Source organism: Coregonus lavaretus (assembly GCF_964263955.1).
Source record: "Coregonus lavaretus genome assembly, chromosome: 17".
NCBI classification, from domain to species: Eukaryota; Metazoa; Chordata; class Actinopteri; order Salmoniformes; family Salmonidae; genus Coregonus; species Coregonus lavaretus.
The window spans coordinates 1,917,813-1,945,163 of NC_140004.1; the positions used below are offsets into that span (position 1 = coordinate 1,917,813).

At 41.2% G+C, this 27,351-nt stretch overlaps 1 protein-coding gene across 1 annotated transcript; it reads right to left on the reverse strand.

The window, feature by feature from the left end:
* Positions 1-201: 201 nt before the first annotated feature.
* ak5l (adenylate kinase 5, like) lies at positions 202-27,003 on the reverse strand (the record flags this gene model as incomplete). Its single annotated transcript, XM_084181220.1, has 7 exons — positions 202-303; positions 2,749-2,940; positions 9,082-9,195; positions 9,723-9,895; positions 9,996-10,175; positions 23,848-24,034; positions 26,944-27,003. 7 exons carry the CDS (start codon positions 27,001-27,003, stop codon positions 202-204), a joined length of 1,008 nt encoding a protein of 335 aa, XP_084037346.1.
* Between the last annotated feature and the right edge of the window lie 348 nt (positions 27,004-27,351).

Below are 27,351 nucleotides of genomic sequence, written 5' to 3' on the forward strand. Positions count from 1 at the left end.
TTTGGGTCAGTATGTTTCCACATAGAACCATCACCCTTCCCAAAGAACCGTTGAGAGACCCTCATTTGTTTAGTGTGTAGTGTACTATTTTTGACCAGGGCCCATAGGCCCGTAGTCTGATCCAAGTGGATGAGAGCTCAATCAACAGGCATGACGGCTGGTTTCACCACCCACCCTGCCACAACAACTCATGTCAGTACACTACTTTGCCTCTGCCTCCTCCACCCAGTTTGGAAACAGTCTCTCCTTCACAATGGCACTTATGTCTGTGAATATATCATCTTCTTCGCGATTGGCATCAATCTAGAAATAGTCAAATACAAAAGGTTAGTGTACTACACTCTAACTTTTCATTAGCATGGCTGGTAGGAAATTGTATTTTGATGAAGACCAAAATAAATACAGTGAGGGAAAAAAGTATTTGATCCCCTGCTGATTTTGTACGTTTGCCCACTGACAAAGAAATGATCAGTCTATAATTGTAATGGTAGGTTTATTTGAACAGTGAGAGACAGAATAACAACAAAAAAATCTAGAGAAACGCATGTCAAAAATGTTATAGATTGATTTGCATTTTAATGAGGGAGATAAGTATTTGACCCCCTCTCAATCAGAAAGATTTCTGACTCCCAGGTGTCTTTTATACAGGTAACGAGCTGAGATTAGGAGCACACTCTTAAAGGGAGTGCTCCTAATCTCAGCTTGTTACCTGTATAAAAGACACCTGTCCACAGAAGCAATCAATCAATCAGATTCCAAACTCTCCATCATGGCCAAGACCAAAGAGCTCTCCAAGGATGTCAGGGACAAGATTGTAGACCTACACAAGGCTGGAATGGGCTACAAGACCATCGCCAAGCAGCTTGGTGAGAAGGTGACAACAGTTGGTGCGATTATTCGCAAATGGAAGAAACACAAAATAACTGTCAATCTCCCTCGGTCTGGGGCTCCATGCAAGATCTCACCTCGTGGAGTTGCAATGATCATGAGAACGGTGAGGAATCAGCCCAGAACTACACGGGAGGATCTTGTCAATGATCTCAAGGCAGCTGGGACCATAGTCACCAAGAAAACAATTGGTAACACACTACGCCGTGAAGGACTGAAATCCTGCAGCGCCTGCAAGGTCCCCCTGCTCAAGAAAGCACATATACAGGCCCGTCTGAAGTTTGCCAATGAACATCTGAATGATTCAGAGGAGAACTGGGTGAAAGTGTTGTGGTCAGATGAGACCAAAATCAAGCTCTTTGGCATAAACTCAACTCACCGTGTTTGGAGGAGGAGGAATGCTGCCTATGATCCCAAGAACACCATCCCCACCGTCAAACATGGAGGTGGAAACATTATGCTTTGGGGGTGTTTTTCCGCTAAGGGGACAGGACAACTTCACCGCATCAAAGGGACGATGGACGGGGCCATGTACCGTCAAATCTTGGGTGAGAACCTCCTTCCCTTAGCCAGGGCATTGAAAATGGGTCGTGGATGGGTATTCCAGCATGACAATGACCCAAAACACACGGCCAAGGCAACAAAGGAGTGGCTCAAGAAGAAGCACATTAAGGTCCTGGAGTGGCCTAGCCAGTCTCCAGACCTTAATCCCATAGAAAATCTGTGGAGGGAGCTGAAGGTTCGAGTTGCCAAACGTCAGCCTCGAAACCTTAATGACTTGGAGAAGATCTGCAAAGACAAGTGGGACAAAATCCCTCCTGAGATGTGTGCAAACCTGGTGGCCAACTACAAGCAACATCTGACCTCTGTGATTGCCAACAAGGGTTTTGCCACCAAGTACTAAGTCATGTTTTGCAGAGGGGTCAAGTACTTATTTCCCTCATTAAAATGCAAATCAATTTATTACATTTTTTACATTTGTTTTTCTGGATTTTTTTGTTGTTATTCTGTCTCTCACTGTTCAAATAAACCTACCATTAAAATTATAGACTGATCATGTCTTTGTCAGTGGGCAAACGTACAAAATCAGCAGGGGATCAAATACTTTTTTCCCTCACTGTATATACGTATCATAAACCTGAAAAACATGTGATCCAAAAAATGAGAGGCGGTCAAACACAGCAGCGATGCACTAATAGGAATGACTGTGGTGTAGCATTATGGTTTTGTTTGTCTTGTTTGCTGTGTGATATTGTGTTGGATATTGGATTCTCTATTATTATCATGTTGGATACAGAACCAAATTGTTTTTGTCATTGTTATGCCTGTCTAACTACTACTGTAATCCAATGTTACAAGAATCTGTGTGACATTTTCATCTGAAAGAAATCCAATAAAGTACATATCATCAAAATGGAGTGCCTGTGGAGTGAATCATCTTACAAAACAAACATGTGCACACTGAAAGCCAATAACGACCTAACGGCTGAACAAGCCTGAATAGGGCATTGAATGGAGGCTGTGACCACCTCAGGGCAATTTTGTATTATTCTGTGTGTACATTTATGACACTCCATTTAGTCTTATATATTAAGTTAGGTTAGCTTACATTATGAATGGAATAGCGGTAATACAATATCATATTAATAATAGGACGTATAGTATCATATGCTTACCCGGTCGTACAATAGCATATGAATTGGATGATGTAGTTTATCATATGTCTTGGAGGACATATCATATTAAACGTCTTTCTCTGAGACAAGATTGCTTGTTGCTCCGTAACAACAAAGGAGAATTACATTGGCGGTTACAGGAACTAACGACAACAAGGTGTGGGGGGGAATAGGGTGGACCTACCCTGACAATAAGTGCCCTCTCCTGGTAGTACTTGGCTATTGGAGGGATGTTGTGCTTAAACGTTTCCAGGCGTTTCTCGATGGCGTGGGTGTTATCGTCAGGGCGACCCTGCTGAGCGGCTCTCTGCTCAAGACGCTGGCGAAGTTGCTGATTGGAGCAGGCCAGTAGAATCACTAGGTCCGGCGAGCCAATCTGTATGCATGAGAGTTGGGATATAGTAAATATAATGAATAATACAAAAAATTGAGTAAAAAATGTAATGCTGTAATAAGAGATCAAAACACTACACACACAACACTCAGAACTCAACGTCAACTCAATTCAATTTGAATTTCATTGGATTATTTAACAGAATCGCCCACTACACTCAAAACTCTACGTGTGCAAAAAATTTATCTTCACAGCAAATTCCCCAGTGTTAACTTAACACTGAAAGTGTGGACCCGTATAGATACTGAACAGTGTTGAATTAACACACTGCTTAGTGTAATGCTTTATTTGCATATTTCCCAGAGTGCCTTGCCTTTGAAGTGAATTGTAGAGTTACCACCCATAACTGAATTTGTTAGTGACAGAGACATTTTTGTTGCATTCATTCCTTTTAAGACCTTGGACTTCACCAATTGAGATCCTAAGTCAATGTTATCATAAAAATGTAATTATTTAACACAATACAATATGTATTTCATAAGGCCTTATTTTGAGGGCTTATACAAAAAAATACTGGGTTGTTTGGATGACCCAACTGCTGGGTTGCAGGCATTGGATCACTTAGTCGGGTTGTTTTTTTAAAAGCGCAAGGTTGATTTGTTGTTGAAGGGTTATTGAGATATGTGAGAAAAACGTAATGTCCGCAACTCTGGTATGCTCCCATAGTGATTTAATCAGACGAACAACAAGGACAACGTTTTGATCCGAGTTGGATCTTGACCTGACGAAGATTACTTTTTTCTCTGATACGTTCTTCTGTTGTGCACCTGATTAGATGGATGTGCATATTTTTGGCAACCCGTGAGAGTAAATGTCATTCCGACATGTTTTTAGCTTTAATAAAGCTTACAGAAGTGTAGAAGTTCTTTAACCTTTTCACCCGTGAGTTCCAAATATCTTTAACGGTTGCCCCAGTGTGAGTTTTACATTGCAGTGTACAAACTTAACATGATTAACATTTACTCTCACAGGTGTCCAAAAATAACTATTATACAAGCCAAGCCCCTAATAAGCCACACCTCCTGAAAATAATTTATGGATGTACATTTTGTTTTTATATTAACCAATGTTTGGGTAATCCGAACAACCCAACACATTGGGTTATCTATGCAACCTGTCACATTATGCTGACTTGCAAAGTGATATGTAATTCCTATTGAAATCCAGCCATAGTGGGAATATCCAACCTGACATTTTTATCATCCTCAACCTGCATTTAGAATAACTGGCAGGTTGTGGAAGACTGAAATATGAGACTACCTTAAGCATCTAAACTGGAACAACTATTTCATTAATGGGTGCAATAAGTCCAGATAACATGTTGGATAAGTTTAGAAAATGTATGTCATTTTATATTTGAGAAGCATAAGATTAATTAGTCAATCAATGTACATGCAAAAACATAGATATTGAAAGTCTATGTTAGTGGCGCCGGAGATGATGGCTGCCGTTTTACAGCCCTCTAACCAATTGTACTATTATGTGTGTTTTTCCGTGTTATTTGTAATTTATTTTGTACATAATGTTTCTGCCATCGTCTCTTATAACCAAAAAGAGCTTCTGGATATCAGGACAGCGTTTACTCACCTCGTATTGGACGAAGATTTTGTCTTCAACGAGGCGGCCGCGAAGGATATCCTACAGACACCCGACAAGGCCCAAATCCCTGTCATTAGCATGAGAAAGAGACGGAGATATCGTGGACGTAGGTCGGGGTGCCTTGTAAGGATCCGACGGCGAGCGAGTAAACTGCCTCTCCCATCAATCATTTGAGAATAAATGGGATGACCTAAGATTATGGTTATCCTACCAACGGGGCATTAAAAACTGTAATATCTTATGTTTCACCGAGTTGTGGCTGAATGACGACATGGACAACATAAAGCTAGCGGGCTATAAGCTACATCGGCAGGATAGAACGGCTGACTCCGGTAAGACAAGGGCTGGCGGTCTGTGTATATTTGTAAACAACAGCTGGTGCACAAAATCAAATATTAAGGAAGTCTCGAGGTTTTGGTCGCCTGAGGTAGAGTATCTTATGATAAGCTGTAGACCACACTATTTACCAAGAGAGTTTTCATCTATATTTTTCATAGCTGTCTATTTACCACCACAAACCAATGCTGGCATTAAGATTGCACTGAATGAGCTGTATAAGGCCATAAGTCAACAGGAAAACGTTCACCCAGAGGCAGCTCTCCTAGTGGCCGGGGACTTTAATGCAGGGAAACTTAAATCCGTTCTACCTAATTTCTACCAGCATGTTTAAATGTGCAACCAGAGGAAAAAAAACTCTAGACCACCTTTACTCCACACACAGAGACGCATACAAAGCTCTCCCTCGCCCTCTATTTGGCAAATCTGACCATAACTCTATCCTCCTGATTCCTGCTTATGAGCAAAAACTAAAGCAGGAAGCACCAGTGACTCAGTTAATAAAAAAGTGGTCAGATGACGCAGATGCTAAGCTACAGGACTGTTTTTCTAGCACAGACTGGAACATGTTCCGGGATTCTTCAGATAGCATTGAGGAGTACACCACATCAGTCACTGGCTTCATCAATAAGTGCATCGATGATGTCGTCCCCACAGTGAGCGTACGTACATACCCCAACCAGAAGCCATGGATTACAGGAAACATCCGCACTGAGCTAAAGGGTAGAGCTGCCGCTTTCAAGGAGCGGGACTCTAACCCGGACGCTTATAAGAAATCCCACTATGCCCTCCGACGAACCATCAAACAGGCAAAGAGTCAATACAGGACTAAGATTGAATCGTACTACACCGGCTCTGACGCTCGTCGGATGTGGCAGGGATTGGAAACTATTACAGACTACAAAGAGAAGCAGAGCCACGAGCTGCCCAGTGACACAATACTTCCAGACGAGCTAAACCACTTCTATGCTCGCTTCGAGGCAAGCAACACTGAAGCATGCATGAGAGCACCAGCTGTTCCGGATGACTATGTGATCACGCTCTCCGTAGCCGATGTGAGTAAGACTTTTAAGCAGGTCAACATTCACAAGGCCGCAGGGCCAGACGGATTACCAGGACGTGTAGTCCGAGCATGTGCTGACCAACTGGCAAGTGTCTTCACTGACATTTTCAACATGTCCCTGACTGAGTCTGTAATACCAACATGTTTCAAGCAGACCACCATAGTCCCCGTGCCCAAGGACACTAAGATAATCTGCCTAAATTACTACCGACCCGTAGCACTGACGTCTGTAGCCATGAAGTGCTTTGAAAGGCTGGTCATGGCTCACATCAACAACATTATTCCAGAAACCCTAGACCCACTCCAATTTGCATACCGCCCCAACAGATCCACAGATGATGCAATTTCTATTGCACTCCACACTGCCCTTTCCCACCTGGACAAGAGGAACACCTACGTGAGAATGCTATTCATTGACTACAGCTCAGCATTCAACACCATATTGCCCTCAAAGCTCATCACTAAGCTAAGGATCCTGGGACTAAACACCTCCCTCTGCAACTGGATCCTGGACTTCCTGACGGGCCGCCCCCAGGTGGTAAGGGTAGGTAACAACACATCTGCCACACTGATCCTCAACACAGGGGCCCCTCAGGGGTGCGTGCTCAGTCCCCTCCTGTACTCCCTGTTCACCCATGACTGCATGGCCAGGTACGACTCCAACACCATCATTAAGTTTGCCGACGACACAACAGTGGTAGGCCTGATCACTGACAACGATGAGACAGCCTATAGGGAGGAGGTCAGAGACCTGGCCGTGTGGTGCCAGGATAACAACCTCTCCCTCAACGTGACTAAGACAAAGGAGATGATTGTGGACTACAGAAAAAAAAAGAGGACTGAGCACGCCCCCATTCTCATCGACAGGGCTGTAGTGGAACAGGTTGAGAGCTTCAAGTTCCTTGGTGTCCACATCACCAACAAACTATCATGGTCCAAACACACCAAAACAGTCGTGAAGAGGGCACGACAAAGCCTATTTCCCCTCAGGAGACTGAAAAGATTTGGCATGGGTCCTCAGATCCTCAAAAAATTATACAGCTGCACCATCGAGAGCATCCTGACTGGTTGCATCACCGCCTGGTATGGCAACTGCTTGGCCTCCGACCGCAAGGTACTACAGAGGGTAGCGCGTACGGCCCAGTACATCACTGGGGCCAAGCTTCCTGCCATCCAAGACCTCTATACCAGGCGGTGTCAGAGGAAGGCCCTCAAAATTGTCAAAGACTCCAGCCACCCTAGTCATAGACTGTTCTCTCTGCTACCGCACGGCAAGCGGTACTGGAGTTCCAAGTCTAGGTCCAAAAGACTTCTCAACAGCTTCTACCCCCAAGCTATAAGACTCCTGAACAGCTAATCATGGCTACCCGGACTATTTGCAATGCCCCCCACCCCCACCCCCACCCCCCACCCCATCTTTTTACGCTGCTGCTACTCTGTTAATTATTTATGCATAGTCACTTTAACTCTACCCACATGTACATATTACTTCAACTACCTCAACTAGCCGGTGCCCCCGCACATTGACTCTGCACCGGTACCCCCCTGTATATATAGCCTCCCTACTGTTCTTTTATTTTACTTCTGCTCTTTTTTTCTCAACACTTTTTTGTTGTTTAATTTGACTTTTTTTATTAAAAATAAATGCACTGTTGGTTAAGGGCTGTAAGTAAGCATTTCACTGTAATGTCTGCACTTGTTGTAATCGGCGCATGTGGCCAATAAAATTTGATTTGATTTGATTTGAAACAAACAATAGAGCATGCTGGGAAATATGATAATGATGGGTGTGGTTTTTGTTCAACTCTGGTTATTAACAGCAACACTGGGGTTATTTTACACCAATGAGTGTTAATTCAAGACTTGCAGAGCTAATTGTTATGTTTAGAGTGTAGACCCTCAAAATAAGGCCTTATGAAATACGTATTGTACTGTGTTAAAATATTACATTTTTATGACAACATATTCGCTCAGGACGTCCATAAGACTGAAAATGGATGAATGCAACAACCATGTCTGTGTCACTAACAAATACATTCATGGGTGGTAACTCTACAATTCCTCGAAAGGCAAGGCACTCTGGGAAACAAGGCTTTACACCAAGCAGTGTGTTAATTTAACACTGTTCCAGTGTCTATATGGGTCCACACTTTCAGTGTTAATTTAACACTGGAGAATTTGCAGTGTTCGATAATACATGTGTATACACAGTGTTGGTGAAGCTACTCTGAAAATATAGTTTACCAAGCTACAAATTACTTCACACTGGAAGAAGTTAAGCTACACTAAAGCTACCATTAAAAAAAATATAGTTACTTTGAAAAGGTAGCTCACTACTTCCAAACTACTTTGTGATAAATTATCATATCTAAATCTGAAATGACATAGACTTGAAATTTAAATCACTCTGTAACGCTGAGCTAACGCGATATGGATTGAATAGAGCCCTAAGGCCTTAGGTATTAGACCAGTGTTTGTCATAGGTTTAGTAAGGAATGTGTCACCAGCATGCCTGAGTGACTAATCAAGCTGTTCAATTGCTAACAGTTAGTAAAAACGGCTAGTCCAATACAGTCAGTGTCTACAAGTATATGAACGTGTACGTTTTTGACTAACTCCTCCATTTAAGGTGGTTGAATGGGTTGTTGATTCAGGTTGAGAGTTGTTAGGTAGTTGCATTACAATAATAAATACAAAAGGAGATAAACTTAATCATACTTATCATTCACCAATTACCAGGATATATTACACAGTGAAAAATATTTATGGTGCTATTCAGAACCATCTCATGAATGTTACTTTTTTTTACCAGGTACATTGACTGAGAACACAATCTCATTTACAGCAATGACTTGGGGAATAGTTACAGGGGAGAGGAGGGGGATGAATGAGCCAACTGGAAACTGAGGATGATTAGGTGGCCATGATGGTATGAGGGCCAGATTGGGAATTTAGCCAGGACACCAGGCGTAAACACCCCTACTCTTATGATAAGTGCCATGGGATCTTTAGTGACAACATTGAACATTCATAAAAGGGTTCTACATGGCAGCAAAAAAGGGTGCTGCCCTGGTGATAAACCAAAACTTTTAGAGTATGGATGAAATAGGGTAGATGTCATTCACCTGCTCCTCAAAGGTAAATGCCTGGGCAATCTCCCGTGGGAACCCATCCACAATAAAACCCTTGGCACCTTGCTGCTTGATGAACTGCTGCTTCAGCTCCTCAATTGTCGTCTCCTGAAGAATAAAGACAGTGAGCACTACAAGACCATGGTACTTGCCTACGGAGCAGCAAGAGGAACTGCTCCTCCCTAACTTCAGGCTCTGCTCAAACCCTACACCCCAACAAGAGTACTCCGTTCTGCCACCTCTGGTCTCTTGGCCTTCCCACTCCTACGGGAGGGCAGCTAACGCTCAGCCCAGTCCAAGCACCCCAATGGTGGAACCAGCTACTCCCTGAAGCTAGGACAGCAGAGTCCCTGCCCATCTTCCTGAAAACAAATCAAACCCTATCTCTTCAAAGAGTATCTTAAATAATCCCACAGGGCACCTTGAACCTGAACACATTATCTAACAATGGCATCCTTGGTTCCCACAATATGGCCATGCTGCAAAGTTGAGTCTTGAAAATGTTAGGTAGGTTAGGGTTAGGTATTTAGGTTAAGGTTAACGTTAGGGCTAGTCTTAAAATAATATTTTTAGAAGAGAAATTGTAGAACTTCCGTCTTTGCTGCTTGGCCAGGTAGTGACAGCCGGCATCCTACCTGAGGTGCCAGTTCCCCGTTGGCGATGATCTTAGCGATGAGCTCCCACTTTCTGTCACTAGAGGCATGGTGCAGGAGCTGGTTCCGCAGGATCTCTCCCACAGACACACACTCAAAACGATAATGGCTTGCAATTTTGGCAGTTTGGGTGCCCTTTCCGCTTCCTGGTCCCCCTAGACAAAAATACATGTTAAAAAGTTATTTTTATGCTTACACAATACAGGGAACCAAAAGGTGAATCATTACTATTTTTCTTTGTTGCCACAAGCTTACCAATGACAAAAATTATGTGAGGTCGGGGCTTAGAGGGGTCAAAAACGTCATACTCCTGAATAAGTCCAGTGGACTCAGTCATATCTGAGTCGCTCTCGATGGAGAACTGGGCCTGAATGGGAGTGAGGCGGTCATACCGACGGTAAGGTCCGGGACCGGGTCCGGGTACAGGTCTGGTGTCTGCCACAAAGAAGTCAAAGGAACGTCAAATAACTGTCAAACAAAGCAACCATAGTAGTCCCTTGTTTGAAACTCCCCAGCAAACATGTTCACACTGGCATGATGTGGGCCCAATGTGGGCTAAAATATTGTCCCCACATAGGCTGCCCACATTGGGCCAATGCGCCTTTGCTCATTGGCTCCACATTGGCATGCAAGGCATTGACCCAGTTTGAGCAGCCCATATCTAGTGAGGGCAGCCCTCACTTTGCCTGAAATAAGCCAATTTTTCCCCAGCAAACTTGCCCACATTGGTAGGATGTGGGCCCAACATTGGAAGGTTGTGGGATCATCGGCACCACATTGGACCCAAGGCAGGTGGCCCCAAGGGCAGCCCTCACTTCGCCTGAAATACTGTAAGCCCACACAAAGTTGTTACTATCATGTATATTTTCTACAGAGAAACGTAAAAGTTGGTGACGCTTTAAATGACGTTCAGCTTATAAAGGCTTCTTAAAGCCTTCATAATGCCTTCATAAGCACTATATAAATGTGTTAAAGTATCTATAACCGCATGTCATGCTTTATAAAGGGTTTATAAATGTGCCATTGCTGTGTGACATAATCACCAAGGTCAAATGTGACATAACCCACTGTTGAATATGATATACAGTACCAGTCAAAAGTTTGGACACCTACTCATTCAAGGGTTTTTCTTTAATTTTACTATTTTCTACATTGTAGAATATTAGTGAAGACATCAACACTATGAAATAACACATATGGAATCATGTAGTAACCAAAAAAGTGTTAAACAAATTAAAATATATTTAAGATTTTAGATTCTTCAAAGTAGCCACCCTTTGCCTTGATGACAGCTTTTCACACTCTTGGCATTCTCTCAACCAGCTTCACCTGGAATGCTTTTCCAACACTCTTGAAGGAGTTACCACATGTGCTGAGCACTTGTTGGCTGCTTTTCCTTCACTCTGCCGTCCGACTCATCCCAAACCATCTCAATTCTGGAGGCCAGGTCATCTGATGCAGTGACTCCATCACTCTCCATCTTGGTAAAATAGCCCTTACACCGCCTGGAGGTGTGTTGGGTCATTGTCCTGTTGAAAAACAAATGATAGTCCCACTAAGCCCAAAACAGATGGGATGGTGTATCACTGCAGAATGCTGTGGTAGCCATGCTGGCTAAGTGTGCCTTGAATTCTAAATAAATCACGGACAGTGTCAACAGCAAAGCACCCCCACACGATAACACCACCTCCTCCATGCTTTACGGTGGGAAGTACACATGCGGAGATCATCCGTTCACCCACACCGCGTCTCACAAGGACACGGAGGTTGGAACCAAAAATCTCAAATTTGGACTCCAGACCAAAATACAAATTTCCTCTGGTCTAATGTCCATCGCTCGTGTTTCTTGGCCCAAGCAGGTCTCTTCTTCTTATTGGTGTCCTTTAGTAGTGGTTTCTTTGCAGCAATTGACCATGAAGGCCTGATTCACACAGTCCCCTCTGAACAGTGTATATTGAGATGTGTCTGTGACTTGAACTCTGTGAAGCATTTATTTGGGCTGCAATTTCTGAGGCTGGTAACTCTAATGAACTTATCCTCTGCAGCAAAGGTAACTCTGGGTCTTCCATTCCTGTGGTGGTCCTCATGAGAGCCAGCTTCATCATAGCGCTTGATGGTTTTTGCGACTGCACTTGAAGAAACTTTCATAGTTCTTGGAATTTTCCTATTTGACTGACCTTCATGTCTTAAAGTAATGATGGACTGTCGTATCTCTTTGCTTATTTGAGCTGTTCTTGCCATAATATGGACTTGGTCTTTTACCAAGTAGGGCCATCTTCTGTATACCCCCTTACCTTGTCACAACACAACTGATTGGCTCAAAATTCCACAAATTAACTTTTAAGAAGACACACCTGTTAATTGAAGCTGGTTGAGAGAATGCCAGGAGTGTGCAAAGCTGTCATCAAGGCAAAGGGTGGCTATTTGAAGAATCTCAAATATAAAATATTTTGATTTGTTTAACACTTCTTACTACATGATTCCATATGTGTTATTTCATAGTTTTGATGTCTTCACTATTATTCTACAATATAGAAAATAGTAAAAATAAAAAATAAAACTTGAATGAGTAGGTGTGTCCAAACTTTTGACTTGTAGTGTAAATTAGTGCTTTATAAAGGGTGACATGTTGTGCTGAAGGATGGCATACGCTCTAAGGCGAAATCATGTTAGTCACATTACACCTAATCTCACACCTAGACACTTTCACCCAAATGCATGGAAGATCTGGTGGACCAACACATCAAACTTGGCCTTCATTAGTTAGGGATAGGTTTAAAAACACATTTTAAGAAGATAATTTTTGGAAATGGGCAGTGTTGTAGCCATAATTATGACTTTGTGACTGTGTTAACTAGTGACGACCAGGGGAAATGTTTTTGCTATGGTCACTCCCACTAAGGCCAACTTTGAATAGTTGATATCCCAGGCTTATGCTGTATGCGTTGTGTGCGTTGTGTGCGCAATAGCCAGGGGACGACGTTACACCAAGAAACACTTACCTTGATGAAAGCCCCCAATATAGGAAATGGAAAGTGGCTTTCTTCTGGAACCAAGTTCCTCAGAACACATACCCCCACACAACAATGTAACGAGCCATACTGTACGGTGCTGGCCCCAGTCAGGTCTTTGACACATTCACCCACTCCCCCGCTGAAAGATCAGCCACAGAATGTTGGCATCATTGTAACAGGTTGTAATCAAGCCCTGGTCTCCAGCATTGGAACAGAAGAGGAATAACTGGTGCGGTAGTCTCAGGTTGGACTACACACACACACACACACACACACACACAAGCTTTGCAGGTCCATCAGATCATTTAAATACCTCACACCCAACACCTTCATAAATCAGCAGAACATTAATCAATTATTTATTGACACTTTATGTAGTGTCCTGTAATACTTAGTTTGAAGTGAGACACCTTTGGTCATTCATAACACATCCATAAAGACACTATATCGCATGACGCTGTACTTACTTTAAAGTCAGATCCCTTTGGTCATCTATAACACATACATAAAGGCTTTGTATCAAATAAACATTTAAACCATACATTTCCTTTTATTTGTACATTTTTAAAACAATACAAATATGTTACGTTTCAAGAAGTCCAGCAATGCAATTACATTGAATATTACACATGGCTGTGAATAGTGTAGCTTGTTCCTGAGCTGGCAGAATGAATGGTTCATGCCTCTCTGCCTGCTGGAGGTACTGCATGTTGGTTCCAACCTTAAAAGTTACAACAAAGAAAGTTAGCAGGTTTGTTAGGAAATGCCTTTGTCTCACTATCTGGATAAGGACATTTCTGTGCTGTGCCAGAAATACTCTCAATGGGGAGATGGCAAACTCCATTTGATTTATATTATTATATTCCTCTTTCATTTACAAATCTCATGATGTGACTGAGACATGGCTGGATTTTTATTTAGCTGAGCCTATGGCTAGCAACATTTTGAAATAACGATTGAGGTAGCTACAGTATGTAATCTAACTCAACACTTAACTACTACAAACTAATTTAAATTACAATAAATAAAGGTTAACTTACTTGTTTTTCACTGTCCAGTGGCACCACAAGTGGGCAGTCATGCCACATTTATGAACCCTTTATAAAGCATGACATACGGTTATAGATTATATTTAACACATTTATGTAGTGTAAGATGCATGTAATTTACAGCGGCACCCTTTTTGGTAATATTGGGCGTACATATTGCACCGTACACAATTTTCTGTACATTGTGTCGCAGTAAAAGAGGGTCCATTTTACTCAGGAGCACCTCTAGTTTCCAAATCCACAGAGTTTCACCCCGGGCATCATATATACATTCCTAAATACAAGCTTAAACGGTTAGCTAAACTCATGTTAACAGTCCTTTTTGCATCTTCAGGCAGTGAAAAAAAAAAAAAGCTAGCTCATTACTATTAAAACTCTTCTTTTTTTTTCATTCTGCAAGTCAGACTCCAGGCTACAATGCCAAACAAGGTGATAGGATAAATGTTTTGACTGAGATTAAAAAACAGTTAAATCTTTGTCAATAAGGAGATTTAATGAACCGCTAGATTTGATTGATAAAGTTCCTTCAGAAAGTATTCACACCCCTTGACTTTTTCCACATAATGGTTTAACAGCATTAATTTTAAATGTATTACATTTAGATTGTATGTCACTGGCCCACACACAATATCCCATAATGTCAAAGTGGAATTACGTTTTTAAACATTTTCACAAATCAATTCAAAATGAAAAGCTGAAATGTCTTGAGTCAATAAGTATTCAACCCCTTGTTATGGCAAGCCTAAATAAGTTCAGGAGTAAACATTTGCTTAACAAGTCACATAATATGTTGCATGGACTCACTCTGTGTGCAATCATAGTGTTTAACATGATTTTTGAATAACTTTACCCCATACATACAATTACAGTGCCTACAGAAAGTATTCATACCCCTTGACCTATTCCAAATGTTGTTGTGTTACAGCCTGAATTTAAAATGGATTAAATAGATTTTACGTCACTGGCCTACACACAACACCCCATAATGACAAAGTGAAAACATGTTTTTAGAAATTTTTGCAAATTTATTGAAAAGGAAATACAGAAATATCTAATTTACATAAGTAGTCACACCCCTGATCAATACTTTGTAGAAGCACCTTTGTCAGCGATTACAGCTATTCGTCTTTTTGGGTAAGTCTCTAAGAGCTTTGCACACCTGGATTGTAAAATATTTGCCCATTATTCTTTTTTAAATAATCCATCCACTTTGAATTCAGTCTGTAACAACAATGTGGAATAAGTCAAGGGGTAGGAATACTTTCTGAAGGCAAGTGATGGCTACATGATTTGGGCCTTAAAACTGTTGTAAATGTCATTTACATAGATTACTGTGAAAAAAACGTTTTGCTTAATGGCAACCTAAATTCTGTTTTTACACAATAGAATCCTTTAGAAATTTTCCAGCATTTAATCACAAGGGGGGATGCACCTATCAATCAATCAAACTTTATTTATATAGCACATTTCTGACAGAGGATGCATTTCAAAGTGCTTAAGATAAGCAGAGTAAGGTGTTTACATGACTAATGCCATACTCTGCCTACTGCCATAATCAGTTTAACATCAAATTATTACTGTGCATGTAAACATACTCAGTGATGTGTTGTGTAGGATTTGCCCAAACATAACACTTTGTATTCAGGACATAAAGTTCATTTCTTTGGCACATTCTGTGCAGTTTTACTTTAGTGCCTTATCGCAAACAGGATACATTTATTTATTTATTATTTTATTTTTGGTCATTTAGCAGACGCTCTTATCCAGAGCGACTTACAGGAGCAATTAGGGTTAAGTGCCTTGCTCAAGGGCACATGGACAGATATTTCACCTAGTCGGCTCGGGGATTAGAACCAGCAACCTTTCGGTTACTGGCACAACGCTCTTACCCACTAAGCTACCTGCATGTATTGGAATATTTGTATTCTGTACAGGCTTCCTTCTTTTCACACTTAGGTTAGTATTGTGGAGTAACTACAATGTTGTTGATCCATCCTCAGTTTTCTCCTATCACAGCCATTAAACTCTGTAACTGTTTTGAAGTCACCATTGGCCTCATGGTGAAATCCCTGAGTGTTATCCTCCCTTCCCAGCAACTGAATAGGGAAGGACGCCTGTATCTTTTTAGTGACTGGGTGTATTGATACACCCTCCAAAGTCTAATTAATAACTTCACCATGCTCAAAGGGATATTCAATGTCTGCTTAATTTTTTAATAGGTGCCCTTCTTCGCAAGGCATTAGAACATTTCCCTGATCATTGTGGTTGAATCTGTGTTAAATTCAAGCATGACAGAGGATAATTGTGTGTGTGGGGTTCAGAGGTAGTCATAACAAAATTGTTTAAACACTATTATTGCACAGAGAGTCCATGCAACTTATTATGTGACTTGTTTAGCACATTTTTACTCCTGAACTTATTTAGGCTTGGTATAACAAAGGGGTTGAATTCTTATTGACTCAAGACATTTCAGCTTTTAATTTCTCATTCATTAGTAAAAATTTTGAAAAACATAATTCCACTTTGACATTATGGGGTATTGTGTGTAGGCCAGTGACATTTTTTTTTTTTACATTCAATCCATTTTAAATTCAGGCTGTAACACAACAAAATGTGGAAAAAGTCAAGGGGTGTGAATAGTTTCTGAAGGCACCGTAGCTACATTTTGAGGTGTCACATTTTGATTGAAGTGTAACGACAATTTTTGTGAATCACTTCCAATGATATCAAGTTATTATCAATAGAACAGGGGGCTAAAGTTTAAAGTGTATGCGTGCTGTGCCATTTGAGTTAAAAAATGATAACAGCGTTCTAAGTCCTGTGATGGACAGGCGCGTATAACAAAATCAAAAGGTACCAAACCAAATATATGAATCTGTTTAAAGCAATCGATTTAATGTATTTGTGATGACTGTAAATGTGTATATTAACATCACCAATCTGAAGCAAAAAGGATGTGTAATTCCACTCAATTTTATGCGGTGAAAATTCGAGCTTGTGTAACGTAGTAACACATACTGTCCACATAGGGGAAATTGGCGTAATATAAAATAATTCAATATGACCAAATAATTCAATATTTTTATTTAGTAAAGGAAGCACGCTCACAGTTTTTTTTTTACAATAATGATAACTGTGTGCTCTAGACTAGAGCTTCCATAGTAACTGTGCAGCAGCCTGAACCTTTGATGTCCCTACTCTCGGTCTTGGCAGCTAGCAGCTGCTGTATAGGTGTCTGTCTCTCTTGGTGCTTAAACATCCATGCAGCTTTGAGCAACAATTTCGAAGGAAATCTTACAGAAAGTTCAACCATAAACACATTCCCAGCCGTTTCTTTAGATAACAGCATAAATGAGTTATGCTAACGCAAACGAGAATGTTTACAATGCCATGGCTGAATGCCTCTTTTGATTCAAATCTAATTTCCCACAATGATTTTAATCTGAACAGGACATCCATTCCATTTAGCTACTGTTTTTTTTATTAGTTCTCAGGTCAAAAGATTTAAGCAAATGATCTCAATTCTAGTAGTAACAGCTTGTGAGTTCATGTTGAACAACATGGATAAGTAGCCTAGGCTAGATCTACACAGAACAATAATATAAATGCAAGATGCAACAATTTAAAATATTTTTCTGAGTTACAGTTCATATAAGGAAATGTCAATTGAAATAAATTAATTAGGCCCTAATCTATAGATTTCACATGTCTGGGAATACAGATATGCATCTGTTGGTCACAGATACCTTAAAAAAAGGTAGGGGTGTGGATCAGAAAGCCAGTCAGAATCTGGTGTGACCATCTTTTGCCTCATGCAGCACGACACATCTTCTTCGCATAGAGTTGATCAGGCTGTTGATTGTGACCTGTAAAATGTTGTCCCACTCTTCTATGGCTGTGCGAAGTTGCTGATTGGCGGAAACTGAAACATGCTGTCGTACACGACGATCCAGAGCATCCCAAACATGCTCAATGGGTGACATGTCTGGTGAGTTTGCAGGCCATGGAGGAACATTTTCAGCTTCCAGGAATTGTGTACAGATCCTTGCGACATGGGGCTCTGCATTATCATGCCCAAACATGAGGTGATGGCGGCAGATGAATGGCACAACAATGGGCCTCAGGATCTCGTCACGGTATCTCTGTGCATTAAAATTGCCATCGATAAAATGCAATTGTGTTCATTGTCCATAGCTTATGCCTGCCCATACCATAACCCCACCGCCACCATGGGGAACTCTGTTCACAACATTGACCGCAAGTCTGCCATCTGCTCGGTACAGTTGAAACCGGGATTAATCCGTAAAGAGCACACTTCTCCAGCGTGCCAGTCGCCATCAAACTGCAGTCAGGTCAAGACCCTGGTGAGGACGACGAGCACTCAGATGAGCTTCCCTGAGACGGTTTCTGACAGTTTATCCAGAAATTCTTTGGTTGTGCAAACCCACAGTTTCATCAGCTGTCCGGGTGGCTGGTCTCAGACAATCCCGCAGGTGAAAAAGCCGGATGTAGAGGTCCTGGTCTGGCGTGGTTACATGTGGCCTGCGGTTGTGAAGCCGGTTGGACGTACTGCCAAATTCGACATTAGAGGCAGCTTATGGTAGAGAAATGAACATTCAATTATCTTGCAAAAGCTCTGGTGGACATTCCTGCAGTCAGCATGGCAATTGCACACACCCTCAGAACTTGTGGCATTGTGTTGTGTAACAAAACTGCACATATTAGGGTGGTCTTTTATTTTCCCCCGCACAAGGTGCACCTCTGTAATGATCATGCTGTGTAATCAGCTTCTAGATATGCCACACCGCATTGTCTCCATACTGTTTGTTGCTACTTGGCTACCTGCCAAACATTTTCGCTTTTTACTCTTAATAACTATTTAATCAAACTCTGTATTTAACAAGTTTACCAAGGTCTTAGTTTTGTCCTCACACTACTTTTTTTATTCAACTTTTTCACCCTGGACACTTTATCTGTACATAGATCTGCAGGACCTCCTCCGGCTGAAAAAAAAGCTAAGTAACATTATGCCTTCTTATTGCAGTCGCTGTACTCTTAATATACTGTACAGGAGAACTATCGCCTTATTGTGAGGATAACCAAGTTGCAAGCTAGGGTTCAGATGCAATCGTTAGGCAAGGGCAATTTAAGTGTAGGAAAGGATGATACAGTGTCTGTGCCAGCAGTAAATACAGGTAGTAGTGTTAATCCCCCTACACAGTCCCTGCAGCTGGACAATTTTCTCATGGCTTCTGGAAAGAAATGCTTTCGGCATGCTCAACCATTGTCGCTCATTCAGCCGATATAAACTTTTAACTGGTTTTCCCCACTAAGCAACGAGTCGGAGTCAGAGCACGAGCCTTCTCAGGTCTTTTCTCCACCAGTTACGGGGTCTGAGCCGCCGAAGTCTCGCACCATTAGCTCGGACAAATTGAAAACCCTAGTCATTGGCGACTCTATTACCTGCAATATTAGACTTAAAAAGAATCATCCAGCGATCATACATTACATTGTTTACCAGGGGGCAGGGCTACTGACGTAAAGGCTAATCTGAAGATGGTGCTGGCTGAGGCTAAAACTGGCGAGTGTAGATGGTATAGGGATATTGTTATCCACGTCGGCACCAATGATAGGATGAAACAGTCAGAGGTCACAAAGCGCAACATAACTTCAGCGTGTAACTTAGATAGAAGGATGTGTTGGCAGGACCTGAGCCCTAGGACTATGCCTCAGAACTGGAGTACCTGGTCTGATGACTCCTGGCTGTCCCCGTCCCCAGTCTACCTGGTCGTGCTGCTGCTCCAGTTTCAACTGTTCTGCTTGAGGCTATGGTACCCTGACCTGTTCACCGGATGTGCTACTTTGTCCCAGACCTGCTGTTTTCGACTCTCTCTCGCGCTCTCTCTCTCTCGCTCTCTCAACCTCGGCTATGAAAAGTCAACTGATATTTAATCCTGAGGTTCTGACCTGTTGCACCCTCTACAACCACTGTGATTATTATTTGTCCCTGCTGGTCATCTGTGAACGTTTGATCGTGTAATCTCCACCCGGCAGAGACGGAAGAGGACTGGTCACCCCTCAGATCCTGGTACCTCACTAGGTTTCTTCCTAGGTTCCTGCCTTTCTAGGGAGTTTTTCCTAGTCACCATGCTTCTACAACTGCATTGCTTGCTGTTTGGGGTTTTAGGCTGGGTTTCTGTATAAGCACTTTGTGACATCTGCTGATGTAAAAAGGCTTTATAAATAAATGTGATTTGATTATCTTGGCAAAGGAGAAATGCTCATTAACAGGGATGTAAACAAATGTGTGCACAAAAGTTGAGAGAAATACAGTGGGGAAAAAAAGTATTTAGTCAGCCACCAATTGTGCAAGTTCTCCCACTTAAAAAGATGAGAGAGGCCTGTAATTTTCATCATAGGTACACGTCAACTATGACAGACAAATTGAGAAAACAAATTCCAGAAAATCACATTGTAGGATTTTTAATGAATTTATTTGCAAATTATGGTGGAAAATAAGTATTTGGTCACCTACAAACAAGCAAGATTTCTGGCTCTCACAGACCTGTAACTTCTTCTTTAAGAGGCTCTTCTGTCCTCCACTTGTTACCTGTATTAATGGCACCTGTTTGAACTTGTTATCAGTATAAAAGACACCTGTCCACAACCTCAAACAGTCACACTCCAAACTCCACTATGGCCAAGACCAAAGAGCTGTCAAAGGACACCAGAAACAAAATTGTAGACCTGCACCAGGCTGGGAAGACTGAATCTGCAATAGGTAAGCAGCTTGGTTTGAAGAAATCAACTGTGGGAGCAAATATTAGGAAATGGAAGACATACAAGACCACTGATAATCTCCCTCGATCTGGGGCTCCACGCAGGATCTCACCCCGTGGGGTCAAAATGATCACAAGAACGGTGAGCAAAAATCCCAGAACCACACGGGGGGACCTAGTGAATGACCTGCAGAGAGCTGGGACCAAAGTAACAAAGCCTACCATCAGTAACACACTACGCCGCCAGGGACTCAAATCATACAGTGCCAGACGTGTCCCCCTGCTTAAGCCAGTACATGTCCAGGCCCGTCTGAAGTTTGCTAGAGTGCATTTGGATGATCCAGAAGAGGATTGGGAGAATGTCATATGAAACCAAAATAGAACTTTTTGGTAAAAACTCAACTCGTCGTGTTTGGAGGACAAAGAATGCTGAGTTGCATCCAAAGAACACCATACCTACTGTGAAGCATGGGGGTGGAAACATCATGCTTTGGGGCTGTTTTTCTGCAAAGGGACCAGGACGACTGATTCGTGTAAAGGAAAGAATGAATGGGGCCATGTATCGTGAGCTTTTGAGTGAAAACCTCCTTCCATCAGCAAGGGCATTGAAGATGAAACGTGGCTGGGTCTTTCAGCATGACAATGATCCCAAACACACCGCCCGGGCAACGAAGGAGTGGCTTCGTAAGAAGCATTTCAAGGTCCTGGAGTGGCCTAGCCAGTCTCCAGATCTCAACCCCATAGAAAATCTTTGGAGGGAGTTGAAAGTCCGTGTTGCCCAGCGACAGCCCCAAAACATCACTGCTCTAGAGGAGATCTGCATGGAGGAATGGGCCAAAATACCAGCAACAGTGTATGAAAACCTTGTGAAGACTTACAGAAAACATTTGACCTGTGTCATTGCCAACAAAGGGTATATAACAAAGTATTGAGAAACTTTTGTTATTGACCAAATACTTATTTTCCACCATAATTTGCAAATAAATTCATAAAAAATCCTACAATGTGATTTTCTGGATTTTTTTTTCTCATTTTGTCTGTCATAGTTGACGTGTACCTATGATGAAATTTACAGGCCTCTGTCATCTTTTTAAGTGGGATAACTTGCACAATTGGTGGCTGACTAAATACTTTTTTTCCCCACTGTAAACTTTTTGTGCATATGTCAAATTTCTGGGATATTTTATTTAGGCTAACGAAACATGGGACCAACACTTTACGTGTTGCGTTTATATTTTTGTTCAGTGGATTGTACCATTGGATTATTCTATTTCTTCTGCATCCGTTGGTAGCAACCATTAGTGATTATCGGGGCGGCGCTATAGCTGTGTTTGTTAGACAGGTGCGGATCCCGAAGGGGCCCGGGGCCCGGGTCTTTTTACAGAAATGGCTGTAGAGTCCAAATGGTTTGAGCTACAAACTATTAATAGCTCACATAACTGTAATAATATTCACATAGTTGCTGTCACAAACTCCAATCTCCACACGGTTGTCACTGACTGGTTGGATATTATTTCCCACTGAGCAAACTATTTCTGTACTTACAGCATTCATATAAATTCATTTTTTATCAGGTTTTTGCTTTGGTGGACCTTTATTTATTTGGCAATAAAACTCATGAGTGCAACTGTTTATGTCAAATGGTTTTGTATTCTACCTGTAGAACAGCATGTTCTGATCATCAAATCAACTATCATGTGTATTTGACTGACTGGTCAAATTGCTCTCTGTGTAAAGTGCCTAGTCCACGTAATTGTCGCATATTGTGGCAAGGGTTCGAATCTCACATGAGACCCCCCCCCCCCTTTGAAATTTAGATTTACATGTGTTAGTGTGTTGAAATGGTACTCCTACAGCCAACAGCTTGAAAATGAAGATTATGAATTAATTTTATAAGGAGCTACCTCTTTCTTGTGCCTTTCACATAACACACTGCTATTGCCCAATAATCATATTGCAGAGGCTATATTACATGGACGTGTACACCTAAATGTAGGCCTACAACATTTTATATGCAATTTTAGAATAAGCTTCTTTTTGTCACATATGCATTATTTGACTCAAGAAGGACGAGCATTACAAAGTGTACAGTATGATTGTAATTATCATCCTACAGATTGCAGTATCACAGTTATTTTAAATAAGTATTTTAAATCGACAGTCAATGTAGGAAGACACTTGGCTGTCATTAGTTTATTGTTATGTAGGCTACACTTACATGTAGGCCTACAACGTTTTATAAGCTATGCATTATTATAATCATCCACTTCGACACGTGTTTTGAATCGAGCATCAAGGACCGGTAGTGAACAGTTCTTTCCTCAACAACAAAAAAAGCTTAACATGAGGGTGGCTCGAACCCACAGTTAAAGTGCACTACTGATTTTGAGTCAACCGCTTTAGCAGTGTGTGCCACCTAGAAGCAATTATGATAACTATAGCCTACATGACTGCTATTTGACAAAAACATTAGGTTTTTATTTTTGTTTTTATATATGATAAATGTTGTAAGGACCTCATTTTTCTCTTCTTCATAAAAGCATATGGATGTGTGTGAAACAGATAAACAAAAATGTGGGATTTTGTGCCAAAACATTAAAATGTTTGATGAATCAATGCAATATTGGCACACAACATTTTGTTACAGACCAACGGAACAAAAGTAAACCTTGTATTTGTAGGTTTAAAATATCCCTCTAGTAAGCCAAGGTTCACCTATTTTAAAAAATGCCATTGGTTGGTGGATATGAAGTCTAAGATATTTGATAGGCTGATGAAGACTTTATGCCAGGATAAAATCAGTGCCACCTGTTGAGGTTAGCATAGGGCTAACATGTGCCATGTTATCTGATGGCACCAGCTACAATTTAGCTTTCTGTCAGCTACACAATTTAGCTTTCTGTCACATGCAAGTAAATCGACTATTTTAATTGGCTGATATGAATTTCGTGCCGAAAAACCTGTTTTAAATTGATATGGTTGCTTAAGTTCGCAAGTATGGACCCATTATACCTTGGCCCCAATGTGAGTTAAAAAAAATGTGGGTTAAATTTTTACAATTTAAACAACAACAAAAATATCCAGTTAATCACACAGAAAACCATACGATTAACTATACTTTTTAATTGTTTGACAGCCCTAGTATTTACTCTAAGAATAACAACTAGGGAATTGAGGTAATTGTACCGCTCAGATTCAGAGAATGGAAATCAATTACTATGGGATAGAAATTACATTTATTTTGTTGTCAATCAGGTCAACCTACCCAATTTGCAGCTAGCTTTCTTCCCATGTCCCATGCTTATTGGGGGTAGTGGCTTTCGCTCAGGGGACATAAAGGTGTCCCAGGACACACATTCAGGCCCTCCAAGCTCGCGCACCTTCTGCAGGCAGTTCTCCAGGAAGCCTACGGGGTCCTCAGGGCGATGGTACATCAGTCCAGTCAGCATACTCTATTAGGGAGAGAAAAAAGCCAATTCAACAGGAGATACAGTTCAAGGAATATGACAATAACTTTTTTATTGTTTTTGTGAATTCAAAGGTTCCTGCCATTTACACAACAACAACAGATTGATAAGGTGAGCCAGTAGAAACAGTTCAACAACCAAATAATCCCAATGAAAAATGTATCCCTGTAGATTTGTATCTGTCTAAAACCCATCTAGACATGTAAAACACTAAAACAATTCATTCTGAAGACATAATGAAGCTGGAAAGAAATGATAATTGCAAATTGATTCAATATGCTTGCCCTATTCGTTTAAGGCCTCTCAGAGAGATGGACTGGAATAAAAATAAATATATCCCCTTTCCCTCCTCAGAACTTCTCTGTTTGTGATGCAAATTCATTTAGAGCGTTGTGTGACTGGATATTTACATGTCAATCATCAAGGGTAGCATATCTCTGGGATAAACGTGAATAAATTATCGGTGCGAAAAAAACACAGCTGCAGTGTGCTACGTAGTGGAAAGAAACAGAATGTCATGATTCAATTATTCAGAATCTCATTATCAAATCTCATTCATTGGCACAGATCCAGGCTTCGGATTTCAAGGTGATCTGTAGACATACACTACCAGTCAAAAGTTTGGGCACACCTACTCATTCAAGGGTTTTTCTTTATTTGTACTTTTACTATAGAATAATAGTGAAGACATTAAAACTATGAAATAACACAAATGGAATCATGTAGTAACCACAAAACGGTTAAACAAATAGCCACCCTTTGCCTTGATGACAGCTTTGCACACTTGGCAGTCTCTCAACCAGCTTCATGAGATCGTCACCTGGAATTTATTTCCTTCTTAATGCGTTTGAGCCAATCAGTTGTGTTGTGACAGGGTAGGGGGGTTATACAGAAGATAGCCCTGTTTGGTAAGATACCAAGTCCATATTATGTCAAGAACAGCTCAAATAAGCAAAGAGAAACAACAGTCCATCATTACATCATTACTCACAGAAATTGCAGCCCAAATAAATGCTTCACAGAGTTCAAGTCACAGATATATCTCAACATCAACTGTGCAGAGGGGACTGTGTGAATCAGGCCTTCATGGTCGAATTGCTGCAAAGAAACCACTACTAAAGGACACCAATAAGAAGAAGAGACTTGCTTGAGCCAAGAAACACGAGCAATGGACATTAGACCGGTGGAAATTTGTCCTTTGGTCTGGTCTCCAAATTTGAGATTTTTGGTTCCAACCGCCGTGGCTTTATGAGACGCGGTGTGGGTGAACGGATGATCTCTGCATGTGTAGTTCCCACTGTAAAGCATGGAGGAGGAGGTGTTATGGTGTGGGGGTGCTTTGCTGTTGACACTGTCTGTGATTTATTTAGAATTCAAGGCACACTTAGCCAGCATGGCTACCACAGCATTCTGCAGTGATACGCCATCCCATCTGGTTTGGGCTTAGTGGGACTAACAATGACCCAACACACCTCCAGGCTGTGTAAGGGCTATTTTACCAAGACGGAGAGTGATGGAGTCACTGCATCAGATGACCTGGCCTCCAGAATTGAGATGGTTTGGGATGAGTCGGACGGCAGAGTGAAGGAAAAGCAGCCAACAAGTGCTCAGCATATGTGGGAACTCCTTCAAGACTGTTGGAAAAGCATTCCAGGTGAAGCCGGTTGAGAGAATACCAAAAGTGTGCAAAGCTGTCATCAAGGCAAAGGGTGGCTATTTGAAGAATCTCAAATATAACATATATTTTTATTTGTTTAACACGTTTTTGGTTACTACATGATTCCATATGTGTTATTTCATAGTTACAATGTAGAAAATAGTAATAATAAAGAAAAACCCTGGAATGAGTAGGTGTGTCCAAACCTTTGACTGGTACTGTATGTTGCAGATATTTCCTTTTTGCCGCCATGGAGAACTGATGGACAGCTTTATTATATTCCTTTAAAAGTACTGTTTCTAGATAGTGGTGTAAATTCAGCATATGTTTAAAACAAAAATTGAGGAATACAGTAGGTTAGAATGTACACAGACAAACACTGTTACTAATCACTGCTCGTTCAGCCTACTGCTGGTTTTATTTGCTCTGTGTTTGCCATTGTGATGTTTCTCTCTCTCCCTTTCTCTTCTCTCTCTCTCTCAAGGTCTCCATTACCTGCTATGAATGTGTATGATGCATCAGATGCAGTAACAGGACTCTAGTTGTCTTGGTGACAGTCAGTCTAGCATGTACATGCTAAAACGTCCGTGCTCTCAAATCAAATGTTTCAATCTTAAACAAAAGAGCTGATTAGGCAAACCATGTTGAATGACTTTTTGTGGTTAGAACATGAATGAGCAATTTACAATTTGCTTAAAATTCTACTATGAATCAGGTCTATCGTGAAGCTTGATATGGGTAGAGATGTTTCATTTGATGTTTATTCAAGAACGTAATGTGCACAATGTACTCTCCCCTCTCGCAGTCTCTCTCTCCCCCCTCTCTCTCTCACACTCTCAATCAATCTATCTATCTATCTATCCATCTTTGGATTATTAGCTATACCTAACAGCCTGAGACACAAATGACTTGTATATTTGTTTTAACAGCTATCAGCACTTCTTATTGTTATATTAATCACAATTCTTCCAAGTTTATGATGACGTGGTATCTCTTATTTGTAATGAACTTTTAGTTTACCAGAAGTGTACCAGAGTATTTAGAATATGCTACTAGAACATGTTTTATTCACAGAGCAGAACACAAAGACAGACCCCCTGATTATTATCAATATTTTGATAGCTTTTCAGACTCACTAATTCATTGGTCAAATATAAATACATTCACAAGGATTTTTGCATGACCTGTAATGAACCGAAATGCCTTATCTCTATCAAAACCAGCAAGTCTACCATACCTCACATAGTTGTTGGATCTGATGTTTCGAAAGGTATTCTTTGGCGTCATTGGTGTTCATTCTTTATATTCCTGTCCAGACTGGAGCCTGTATTATCCTGTCCTCTCCTCGCAGGCTTGCACGCTGTCCACTGGATGCCGCGCCGGCTCCAGGGCACTGTAGCAATGATTGACAGATGTAACAAAAGTGTCGGTAAGAATGTATTTTGTAAATATATGTTTTTGTATATTCTAAATCACACAAACAAATCAAATGTCAAGTAAGTACACATGAAAAAACAGGCAACAATTATGTTAGGGAATAGGTTAGGTAGTTTAGACAGCACACTACAACTCACTCCCACTTCCATACTCCATTCCCCCAGGGGGCAGTAGCAACATTGTCCAAGTGCTGAGCCTGGTTGATAAG